Source organism: Hippichthys cyanospilos, chromosome 4 (assembly GCF_059441005.1).
Source record: "Hippichthys cyanospilos isolate Australia breed blue-spotted pipefish chromosome 4, RoL_Hcya_1.0, whole genome shotgun sequence".
NCBI lineage: Eukaryota > Metazoa > Chordata > Actinopteri > Syngnathiformes > Syngnathidae > Hippichthys > Hippichthys cyanospilos.
The window spans coordinates 22939528-22952140 of record NC_142372.1 but is presented as its reverse complement, the minus strand read 5'-3'; the positions used below and the strand labels follow the sequence as shown (position 1 = coordinate 22952140).

General features: G+C 38.5%; 1 protein-coding gene across 2 annotated transcripts in view; it reads right to left on the bottom strand.

Annotated features, from left to right (window-relative positions):
* The window catches only part of samd4a (sterile alpha motif domain containing 4A), a 66342-nt gene that overhangs the window by 21580 nt on the left and 32149 nt on the right, over window positions 1-12613 (bottom strand). For both annotated transcript variants that reach the window (XM_088413731.1, XM_088413729.1), the window contains exons 3-7: window positions 10438-10725; window positions 6192-6301; window positions 3601-3687; window positions 369-612; window positions 202-287 (exon numbers count right to left, since the gene is read on the bottom strand). In XM_088413731.1, coding sequence (XP_088269857.1) covers window positions 202-287; window positions 369-612; window positions 3601-3687; window positions 6192-6301; window positions 10438-10725 — 815 coding nt within the window. The remainder of the gene's footprint in view (window positions 1-201; window positions 288-368; window positions 613-3600; window positions 3688-6191; window positions 6302-10437; window positions 10726-12613) is intronic.

The window sequence follows — 12613 nt, the reverse complement described above, 5'->3', positions numbered from 1 at the left end:
ACTTGACAGCCCACATGAATGGTTGATGGATGAATGATTAGACTTTTAGGAATGCTGAGTCAGTTAGTTGAGCAAATATAATTTACCTAGGGATGGAAAAAGAAAACAAAGACAAGAAAAAAAATCTAAACATGTTGGTTTTTACTACGCTTTTGTCCATACGTTCGGTGCCGTTGATCATTTTAAAGGGGTAGTGTGTACCTCATGTATAAGACACTTGTCAATGAGTTGAACGTAGGAGCTGATGTTGTCCTCATCTGACCTGGACACCAGCAGTTGGGTACAAACTGAGATAAAGATCGGAAATCCTTAACTTTGAAAAAATGGTCTGATGTTTTCTAAATTCAGCAGCTACGTCGTCAGCTCACCTTTGCCCATAACTCGAGTGAACTGGCTCGGCAGATCCCCCTCTGCAATGACACTTGAGTTTGCCTCAGCCTCCCCACCTCCTCCAGCGAGGTGGGACCCAGGCGCAGAGCTTTTGGAATCTGTGTTCAGAGGAGGACGCGGCAAGGAAGTCTCCTCCCGACCATTGAAAGCCTTAATAGGCGTCATGATCATCTGATGAAGCTCTTGCAGTGGTACACGCAGATTACTGCCTTCTAATACATCCTGGCGGAGGGAAGGGACATGAAGGAAAGAGATGAAGGAAGATAGTGACTTGTAGACTCACTTGTTTCAGTCTGAGGAATAGGATAATGTTTTGCTGGAAATCCGCTATTCGTCTCTGGATTATGTGTTCTTAAGAAAGTGGGGTCTGCAGACCCTCGGGGCTCCGTGGTCTGACTGCTGGAAGTCCGTGAGATAATTTAGGTGTTTCTACGGGTGCCTGAGAGTTGTGTTTTCTGTTGGAACGTGTCATTTTTGCTAATATGCCCAAAATTAGTCATTTCTTGGTCCAACTTGGGACTCTAAATAAATACTGACATTAGCCAGCCTGTTATCTTCAGCATGTTATGTAGTGTTGCCTTGTATGTGTTTAGCTTGTTAGCATTTTCGTTTGCGCTATTTCATTCCTTTTGGTAAATGTGAGCATATGCAAATATTTTGCATTGATAACCGTACTCGTTTGCGTCTAACTAACTTTGTGTATCGAAAGGAATATCATTTGTAACCCGGTTATATGATTGATTTATTCTGCGCAATTTGTGCACATTTAGTAAGGCATATCATTTTTGCATACGGGACTTTCCTGAGTTAAGTTTGGTGTATTTTCGTTTCTTTAGTTTTACAATATAAATGATAGAGAACTATACTACTGACACAACTAAATTAAAGAAGAGTTACACTAATTTGCTGTTCGCTGTCTGTCTACCTAGTTGGAAGCCATTGGACCATCTAGGAAGACCAGAACATTTGGTTATTAATCAAAATATATATTTGTGTTCATTTCATTTGATCTGATATTCAACTGTGAAAGTATTCACAACTTTTCAACAGAGTAATCTATTCAACCAGTTAAAAAATTATAAATTTGAATACATTATACATTTAAAATTTGCTAACGAGGCGATGAAGACAGCAAAGCTACAGCGGCATTTTATTCTATAATGCTGTTTTTGAATAATTAATTGGCAGCAACCTTTTGGGGGGAAACTGACCCGATTTGTTCTAAGGAGATGTGCAATTTGCAATTTTTATTTTCTAAACTTCAGTATAGCTGGAAAGTAATAATATACTTGCTGTCAAACTGAATATGTTGCTGAATAAAAAGGTCACTTAGATCTGGCTTAAATTATTATCTTTTTTTTTATTATTTATTTTTTTGCAATGGGGATCCTTGGAAAATGTTCTTTGTAAAAGGGGTCCCTGAAGTCAAAAAGTTGGAAAACCCCTGCTCTAAGATGAAACATGCACCAAAAGTCGACAAACAGGCTTCAACCACTCAGAAAACTTTAACTTTGCACACATTCTACAAATGTGTTGAGTATTGATGAGGTGGACATTAGTGCCCAAAAGCCATCCCTTCTCTTGTGCTGGAGGCTATTCCAACTGATAATATATAATAAATATGTTAAATGGTCACTTTTACCATTTTTAAATACCATTTTTATAATCTAGTCTGAAGTGTATTCATAGTAATTTTACATATTGGGATTTTTTCCTATTCATACACTTTTTATGTAACTGCATGCATGTGTGTTCAGAAAAGCAATCTTATACTGTAATGATAACAATTTCGGCTGCCCACCGATATAAACGCCGGAGGCGGCACCTGGAAACAACATGCCCGTTTAGAGCAGCGTGTCTATGGTGAGGCATAGTTGGCTGCGTCTTTTGAAAAAAAGAAAAAAAAAACCCTCAAGGCAAACAGTTGAGAAATGAGCAAGATACAATATAATTCTAATGTTCACACGTTGCATTTGATGGAAACGTCAAGCCCTCCAACATGGCCACCACTCTACATGTATCTGCCCATCATGACCACCACAACGTTATACATACGTACTGCAATCCAGGAAGGTGGGGAATCTGATTTACCCTACTCAAATTGTACCAGTTGCAACATCAAAGTGTTCCAGGCAGATGTAAGACGGCTAACTTGTATAAAATCTTTTTTGTTCCACTCATCACAACAAATTTTGATCTACAGCAAACTTTTCACTACGGCAAACTTTCCACTTTCCTTTGTTTACATAAATAAAGGAATGTTTCATCTTTTGAACATTTTCATAACCTCGTTCAGGAATTGGGAAAACGTCATTCTTTTTTTGCCAACGACAAGAATTCTCGTCATGTAAAGTACTGTTTGTTTGTTTGTTTCTGCCAGTGACTATGTTTGTTTTTTTTATGAATAGAGTGATGACACTCGTTGCCAGTGCTTCTCTTAATTTTAAGATTATTGAGCACTGTAGTAATTAAGTATGACCATTTGATGGGAGTTTTGCTCTTGATAGCTGATGTGATCAGTGGGTTGCCTTTTCCAATAACACTTTTCGCTGAAAGAGTTAATGCACCTATGATTAATAAAATTGTGTTACATAAAGCCAAGTCAAAAAACTTTCTTAAAATAAAAATAAGTCACGTCATACTGAAGCTGGGTGAAAAAGTCACGGCCCTTTTTCTTTCCTGACAGTGTCTAGGACCTTGCCGTTCAAATTATTTTTACAGTGCACTTTTCTGCGCTCAGAGAACCCTAATTTCCTGGAATGCAGCACTAACATGGTGGTAACTAGTATTATATGTATCTTTGTGCGTATGTGTGTGTGTGTGTGGGGGGGGGGGGGGGGGGGGGTATTTAAAGATAGGAAGCTCAGTTTTTTCCCCAGCCTACACTATAAGTATGATTCGCTTATTTCACTGTCAATCAAAGAGAGCTTCCATCTCAGACAAATTGTCATGCAGAGGCCATTTTTTTGGTCTGTGTGTGGGGGCATTTAGGATAAGCCGTGCTTTCGTTGGAATCTCGAGGAACTTTTGCAAAATGCAACATCAAGTAAAATCTTTTGTTCATAATGCTAAGTGATCAGTCGAAAGTGAGTTATTGAGAAGCTGAAGAAGAAAGGTACAGCATATGGATGTTTATATTGCTTTAAGATATTGGATAACTAAAAACAAATTAATAAAAATGAAAAAAAAATAATACAATTGGAAACTGACCTTTTCTAAGCTGCGCAGCAGGCTTTGTCTCTCTTTTAGCTTTTGAATGCTAATAACAATCTTGTGTCTTGCACCTTTGGTGACTTTCTGTGAAAAAAAAAAAAAAAAAAATCAGCATAAAAACATATCGGCATAGGGCGGGATTCACCTTTTTCCAAAATCATTACTTTTTAGGAGACCCCAGAAATGGAAAGTTTGGTAAAACATTAGCATTCCATTGTAAAAGTTGATAAGCTATTTTCAACACGTCAGAGTAGGGCTGCAAAATTATCGAATTTTAATTGCGATCACGATATGACCTGCCACGATTAATTAAGCCGATGCTCGGCGATATTAACATTTAAAAAGCCGGCTACCGTACATGTCAAAATAAGCACTTTCAGTCATCCTTCCACCATGGGGAAAACGCAAGGTTAAGACTTCATTTGAAATAGCAAGCGAGCAAATCCGGCAGCGGCGGCGGCGAGAAGGGAGGCAGCATGGCTTGACGTGTCAAATGACATCATTTTGTCGACCGTACCTTCCAGAATTTCTTTACCGCGCGGAAAACATGGCAGACGAACCATTGCTCACGGAAGTTTGCCGATACAAACAACTGATTCGTGTGAAAAAGACTACTAAATACTGTGAACAAGTCCTGGTGAACACGCACACTAGGGAGAGATGAAGAGTCTGTCAAGACATCTGGAAGACGCTGAAGGCTTCACGGTGCCCTCCCGAGATTTCAACTTTCAATTCCACCTTAAAAACCTTTAGATTGCTATCTTTCCCACATGTCTGCATGACAAAAGCCTTTGCTTTTTAATCATCCTAATACATTATTTACTAGTGTGAAATTAAGACCCACAATTTGGATAAATTCGTTTTGAAATGACCGAAAATGACATTTCAACTGCTAATTGATTAAAATTTGCTTAAAAGCAAATCATGTGCTTGGTTCTAAGTAGGCTTCATTTTTTTTCATTGGTTTGCACTCAAGCAAGTTAGCTGTGTTAACCTGTGTGCCAAGTTTTGGGGGAATTTCTTTCAATTATATTTTACTTTATTCATTTAATTTTAAATTATTACTATTATTTTTAAGTCTCAAGACTTGAAGCCTTGTTTATATACTGCTTGTTTAAAAGAAGCACAATAAATAGGCATGTTTGACCAAACATGATGAATGATCGTAATTACTAATTGTGATTTCAATATTGACCAAAATAATCGAGATTATTATTTTGGCCATAATACTTCAGTGATCAATAATATGTAAAAATAACACCCACACGAGTGGACTAACCAATTGCCTAAATTTGTAAAAATATTTTTTACTGTGTGTACAGTATATATATATATATATATATATATATATATATATATATAGGTGCAATGTATCAGAAAATGATCAGATCACGGAAAAGGGCAGGGAAATCATCTTCTTATATTATATAGATGGACCGTAGGGCTGCATGATTATTTTGGTCAATATTGAAATCACGATTATTAATCACGTTTATTCATCATGATTGGTCAAACTAGTCCATTTATTGCACTTTTTTTAAAGCAGTATATAAACAAGGCTTCAAGGCTTGACTCTTAAATTAATAATTATAAATGAAAATAAAGTAAATAATTACAGCAAAAACTTGGCACACAGGGCAACACAGCTAACTTACTTGCCAAGAGCAAACCAATGAAAAAAAAAGGGAAGCCTAGTAAGAACCAAGCACATACTACAACAACAGGCCTGTAACAACACCTACAACGGCCTTGACGTTTTTTTGCAAGAAAAAAAACAGTACAAACGTACCAGAATCACTCAAGGTGAGTATGGACTTAGCAGTCAAAATGTCATTTTTGTGCATTTCAAACCCCATGTATTCAAATTTTATCCAATTGGATTTTCTAAAATGGGTCATTTGACAGCTAGCAAGGTATTTATTAGGAATCAGATACGAACCTCGCCGTCTTTTAATGCTGGTGCTGATGGGAGGCTGCAAAAAGTACCAGAATCACTCAAAGTGAGTATGGACTTAGCAGTCAAAATATCCTTTTCGGTCATTTCCAACCGAACTTATTCCGATTAGATTTTTTAAAACAGGTCTCAATTGACAGCTAGTACGGTTTATTTGGGAAACATTGCCATCTAAGACTTCTGGGGAGGACTAGAAATCAAAGTACGCCGGCGAAGCCCACTTCAGAGTCGTCATCGTGTCCCACTCTCTTGCCGCATTCAGACCGAACGCAAAACACTGTATGTGTCGCTACGCTAATTCGGTGGGCTTTCGGTTGAGGCTGCTGCTAATGCTACTGCCCTTATAGCCGCGGCTGCAGGATTTGCTCGCTTGCAATTTCATAAGCTGAAGTCTTACCCTTGCGTTTGTGTTTGCCTCCTGGTGGAAGGATGACTGAAAGCGCTTGATTTGACAGCCGGCTTTTTGAATGTTAATATCGCCGGAGATCAGCTTAATTCATCGCGGCAGCCAAAATCGTGATCGCAATTAAAATTTGATCAATTGTGCAGGCCTAATGTATACGCATAGGTTCTAATTCAAGGACTGCAAACATTGATGCTAGCAATATAATTTTGACCAATAGTTAGGGTGTACCTGTGCCTCCAGTTGTTCTTCGGTAAGTGACATCATTTCATCATAGGTCATGGTGGAAAACAGAGCTGCATACTTATGGAGACGGAGGCTCTTCAGCCATGCAGGAACGTCTGTGATAAACACACAAAAAGCCACTAATTTAGCCTGCATTTTAGGGTTATGGTGAATTCTTACAAGAGAAAAACAAGCAATTTGTGTTACAGTGGCGCTTATATTTATGTGTTCGTATGGGAATCCTTTTGCACTTAAACACCGTGGACATTTTATATGCATCGTCAGGTTCAACCACGGTATACTGAAGGTTTTGTTTTTTTTATGAGTTACTGTGCTATTGTGCACGTCAGTTATTGTGGTTACACAGTCTTATCACACTTTCTGCCATGTATCTGTGATGCCAGAGCTTTGTTCTGAACATAGGTGTATTAGTAATTAATAGAGCACATTTTGGTAACTGATTTAGTGAAAATCTCAATCTGTTCAACCGCCCTCTTTGGTCGGGCCAGTTGGGACATAGTACATCGTTGGAAATAGTCAACGTACAATGGCAGAATCCACATTGTACTATTAATTGATACACATAAAAGTTGAAGGATTGATCTTTTTTTTAGGTTATTTTATACTTTTTATACTATTTTTTTATACTTTAAGTGGCCATATTTCAGTTAAAAGTGAATGTGTTCAATCAGAATTCATGTATATGTTTATTGGTGAGCAAAACCCGTGTTGCTCGTTAAAGGTTTGTTTCAGTTTTATTGACATCCAGTATTTATTTTAATTTAGCATGGTAAATGCTTGTTATTTTAACAAATGATGTGTTATACATTTTGTTTAAAAATAAAACAATTCTTATAATGTAGAAAAATGGCAATTTACCCCAAAAGATTTTAAAATTATGTTTTGTGAGTTGTAATTTCAAAACAATAATAATTTTGCTCAAGGTTATCGCACAGTCAAAATCTGATATCGTCCCATGCCTGCTCCAGACTTACTTTGTAAGTTGAATAGCTTTTCATAAACAATGGCTAGAAGGTTCAAAATGTCTTTTGCAGCCTGGCTTCATAAGTTGCTTGTTGGCATTTGAACGAACAGCCGGGGAAAAAAAAAGCCCCACGTTTAACATGCTCATTTGTTTCTTCGTTTTTTCTCATCTTCACCGTGAGGATAAATGACTGTTTGTCCAATTGCCTGACCTTAGCACCTGTCAGTCAAGAAGAGTGAATTAAGAGCAGTGTTGCCCATATACGTATATAGAAGCAATAGAGTTCAGTTGATGACTCACAATTTTGATGCAGATTGTAAAAAACAACAAGAACAAAAGAACAAACAAACACCAGAAATGCAACTGTGATACTAGCGACATGTGCCATTGTAGAAAAAAAAAGGGCTGTAATTCCATCATGGGACTTGTTCAACATGGCAGTCGCTCAGAGGAAAGTATCTTTGTATTGATATCAATGCCATTGAGCGCTTGTTTGAAAAGAAGCGTCAAAGCCATCCGTTTTCTCAATGACCACAAAGCATTTCAAAATGTCTTGTGCAGCCAGGCGCTTTGTTAGTGTTTGAAATGATAAACGGGAAGAAAAATGTCCCGTGTTCAACGTGTTCATCTGTTTCCTCGTTTTCCTTCACTTAAGCGCGTGTGTGTGTTCATGCGCTTGTGTTTATATTGTTTGTTCAAGAGTATTCACGGTGGTTGTGGGCATGTGGGTGCTCATGTGCTTGTGTCCGAGCGCCGCCATCAACCGGCAGTCCTGCAACAGAGCCCACCGGGTCGTTGGAGCCCACCTACTCCGCAAGCCGCGGCGCGCCGAGCGAGGTCACGCCGAGGTTCATCGTACGGGGAGCCGTTCAATGGGCTGCCCGCGGGCACATGCGAGTGAATTGGGCCGGCGCGTCAGAGTACGCGAGAGGGATTCAGCTCCGGCTGGATCATTGCTTGGCGGGCATGCATTTGTAATAGCTTGTTCAAAAATATTTGGGACTGTCCATGGGCTAGTGATTCTCAGTCTAGCAATTCAATGTGTTTAGTTGAGGCGTTAAGTCCAAAATTGACATTGCTAACAGCGAGGTCAATATGCTTACTTTGAGCCTTGCCAGCATAACCTCTCAAGCTGTTATGTAAAGCAATCTTCTGAGTTTAGTTAGTATTTCAAGTCCAGTTTTGTAGTTGAGTTTTGATTCCCCGAATGTCGTGCTCCAGGACTTGATTCTGATGCTTCCTCTGGCTGGATTGGATTTTTGTATATACAGTAAAGGCTTTTGACTTCTCCACTCCCACTCCTTGTCCACTGCTGGGCCCAATCTTTCAAAAATAAATCAACCCGAATTTGTTTTAAATATACTTCTTATGACTTTTATGACAAAAAAAGAGTACTTTAAAATTAGTCAGCATTAAACTGACATTAAAACTCTAAAGAACAATATTCACAGAAATAGTATGCAGGTATGGCAGTATGAGACGCAATTTTTACAAATTTTAATGATTTATGAAAGAATGTAACGTCCATGAGGCAATGAACACTGTACAGCAGAGGTCGCCAACTACCGGTCCGCGGCCCGATAAATTGGTACCGGGTAGTATGGGCCGCACCCGAAATAATGATGTTGAGGAACTCATTTAGTTTCTTCCTTTAACAGTTCATTTATTTGTGCTTTGTTGGGCTTGATTTTTGTTTTTTGGCACCGCCTCTCCATTTTGTAGTGAGAAGGATGGTGTGGCTTCAGTTAAGAGCAGTCAGTTGGTGACGCATACGTTGTTATGTCTCTGTGAAATCTGGCCCACGAGTGTGTTAGTTGTAGTTTCTTCGTAAGAATGTTGTCTTTGATGATAATATGAGCAAAATTAGTTTGTTTGTTGCAAGCTAATGTGAGTTCTTATCTTCAGCATGTTATAGTGCTGCCTTGCATGCGTTTACCTTGTTAGCATTTTTGTTTGTACCAGTTATTTCCCTTTGGTATATCTTATCAATGCAAAACTTTTGCACATGCTAAGAACCTTTTTGCATCTGATTAACATTTTGTATTGAAGGTAATAGAATTTGCAATTCAGTAACAATTGTATATAATTTGTATGTAATGTGTGTACGTTTTGTAAATTTTCAGGCAGCAGCATCAAAAGTATTTTTGAGAGTCAAGCAAGCTGAGGGCTTCTATTAGTTTGTTGTTAACGGTGAGCTCATATTTTATGTGCACTTTATATTCGCACTTTACTCTTTACGGTATTGCGGTATCAGGGTATTGAAAATACAAATCTAAAATATTTAATTTTAATTATTTTTTTGGTAGCAATTTTTCTAGATTACATAAACTTTATTTTTAAACGGAATATATAATACGGCATTTGTTACGATAACAAACATTTACCATGTACAATAATAGTAAAATAAATATAAATTCAAAATATTTTGAAAAATGATTATTTGAAATTACCAAGTCAATCATTCCAATTCTGTGCGTATTAATTAGTGTCATTTTTATTAATTAATGTCATTTTACGTCGACTAGAGTTCACTTTTTTTGACCCACACTTTAGCTCTATTGACTGCTCGCGTCCTACCTGGAGTGATATCTCATAAAATGCTCCATAAAAGTAGCATAAAAATGTTAGCTGCGTTAGCCGCAGTAGTTAGCTTCAGTAGCTAATTTACGGTGGTATTGAAGTGGACGTGATTGGCTGCGGCAGCCAAAGAGCATGAGTCACATCAAGAGGAGTCTCCCGCTGCAGTCAGCGAATTGCCTTTTAAGGCAGACGACGTGGGAAGGGGAAAAAATGATCAGTTTTGACAGATTTGGAAGTTTTTAAATACGTGACTTTCAAAATTGCGACATATTGCCATTACTGTTATTGTCCCATGCCTAGTATCAGCCCTGAAAAAACAAATCAAACAAACAAACAAACAAAAACACATTGATCCAACTCATAAAACAAAAGTATTTCAGTGTTGAATTTTCCCCATTCATGGAGTTTTAAAGTAACAACAATAAACTTCCTCAAAAACGCGAAAAATAGACCTAGAGTCATAAAGGACAACATTTTTGGTTGAAATTGATAGGAAGTGGACTGACCCACATTAATATACTGTAAATGACTTTATTGGCTGTTGTTTGCAATTACTTTGCTTATTTATGGACGAAGAGACCACTGACGAATGATCTTTAAGCCATGTTTCAGTGTTATTTTGTTAGACGGGTTTATATACTGTATGTCACCAGTTGATTGATAGAAAATAAAAGCCTTTAAACTCACCCCTCATGCCGCTGCCCTCTTCATGGAAGGAACTGCGATGAAGACTTAATCCTCCTCCCAAACCGGCCTCTTCCAGATGTTCACTTCCCCCGCTGCCCGAGGACGCAATGCTGCTTTGAGGAGAAAGGGGTGCGTGATCGGGGGCTGGGCCTCTACTACTACGCAGATCTTCCTGGGACAGCCAGACAGGACCCATGGGATGGTTGCTTGGACCACTCATTGGCGGGGTGAGAGACACGGAGCGCTTCAGAGGACTGTGCGACTGGTTGCCACTTCCACTCGTTAGAACTGTGAGAAATGAGGCACATAAGGTTTACGGCGGTTTTCAAAGAAATGGTAGGCCAAACAAAATGATATGTGGTTCATCCATTGTTTTTGCAATTCATTCAATCTATTTCAACACAATTGTGCTATTGCCTGACCCCACCCATTTGATACTACCAAGTAGGGCTGCACGATTCATCGAATTTTAATCACCATCACGATATTGGCTGCCACGATTCATTAAAATGATAATCGGCGATATTAACATTTAAAAAAAACCCTGCCTGGGCTCATCCACACCCCCCTGGCATCGCCTCGCACCCCTGCTTGCCCCACTATTTGAAAAGGACTGAAATAAAGCACAACATCAAGTTTGTTGAACTCATTTCATAATATTGTTTGTGAAACATTAAGCTGGGCTTGTAAACATCTTAAAATACTTTTGGTCACTCATATGTTCCTCTATGTCACAAGTGTCAAACTCAAGGCCTGGGGGCCAGATGCGGCCGGCTAGATCATTTTATGTGGCCTACGAAATGCTGATTTGACTTCAAGCTTCTGGCTAAAATACCAAAGTTTCAAGTTGTCTTCAACTTTTCAAATTTCTTGGGGAAAAAAAAAAAAAAAAACAACAACCATTTTTTTTCTTAACAATCTCTCTTTTGAACAGTTTATGTCAGCCAGTGATTTCAAAAATAGCTGTGTGTGACGGACACACATACAATTTATTTGACTCACAGTCATTTTGGCCCTCTGACAGAAACAATAACTACAATGTGGCCCATGATTAAAATGAGATTGACACTTCTGCTATATGTATTAATTCTGGGATGAAGCAAATGCCGTGTTGATAGAAAGCACTAATTGACATTGTAATAATGACTCCAATATTTTTATGATAAAAAAAAATCCCGATCATTGGAAAGTATTATTGATTTGATCATATATGACGAGAATCACTCAGGCTGGGAAGGCAGGTAATCTGAAAGAATCGGTAGAAAGCCAGACCATTGGTATCTGTTGCCGTTCTGACAGGGTAAGCTGCTTCCAACACCCCTGTCTCTTTTCCCATCCTATATGTGGTCTTCTTGATGCCGGCGCTATGTATAGTCTTCATGGGCCCGGTTTAAAATAGGTGCCCAGCTAGCATTACATGTTCCAGTCCCTAAATATTAGCCATTTACCCTAAATACAGTCTCCCACAAAGGATCCCTTACAAGGGAAGGGACGTATGGCATGCTCTGCTGTGGTTTGGGCTAGAGCTCAAACTCAGAGCTGGAGTCAAGTGGATGGTCCCATCAATAGCACACATGACGATGTGACCGGAAAATACAATTCCAGTAAGAATGATTATAACGCCTGGACCATTTCACTTGATAACCATTAACTATTTAGAGACAGAGTAAAAACTTGTACGAACGGTTATACGAAAAGATTGCACAATGATCAATGTCAATGTGGCATAAACATAAAAATTACCCACAATTCTTAGAGTTTGGCAAACATGTTTTTCGTGTTTACTTTAGTCCTGTGCTGTGAATACCTCTGTTTTTTTTCCATTTCTGTGAGATGTATGTGTAGGTCTAAGGCTGCAAGCAGTCAAAAAAATATAAGATGATATTTCTTGGTGCTGCCAGCAGAGTTTTAAATATGTCTTTATTTATAAACCCTCAGCTGTTTCTTTCATGTCCGAGCATGAAAAAAAAAAAAAAAAGAGCCCTTGCATTCTTGTCTGGAAATATCCTGCTCTGACCATAGTTATGCTTATAGTTTCTAAAGGCCAGCCTTCTCACTGTGTTGTCTTTCATATCCCATACCCTACAGTACAAGAAGGTTTGCCTTAAATACAAGCGAATGTCCAATGGTAATCGTGGTCACTGTATGGCAAGTATACCATGTACGATAGTGTCAG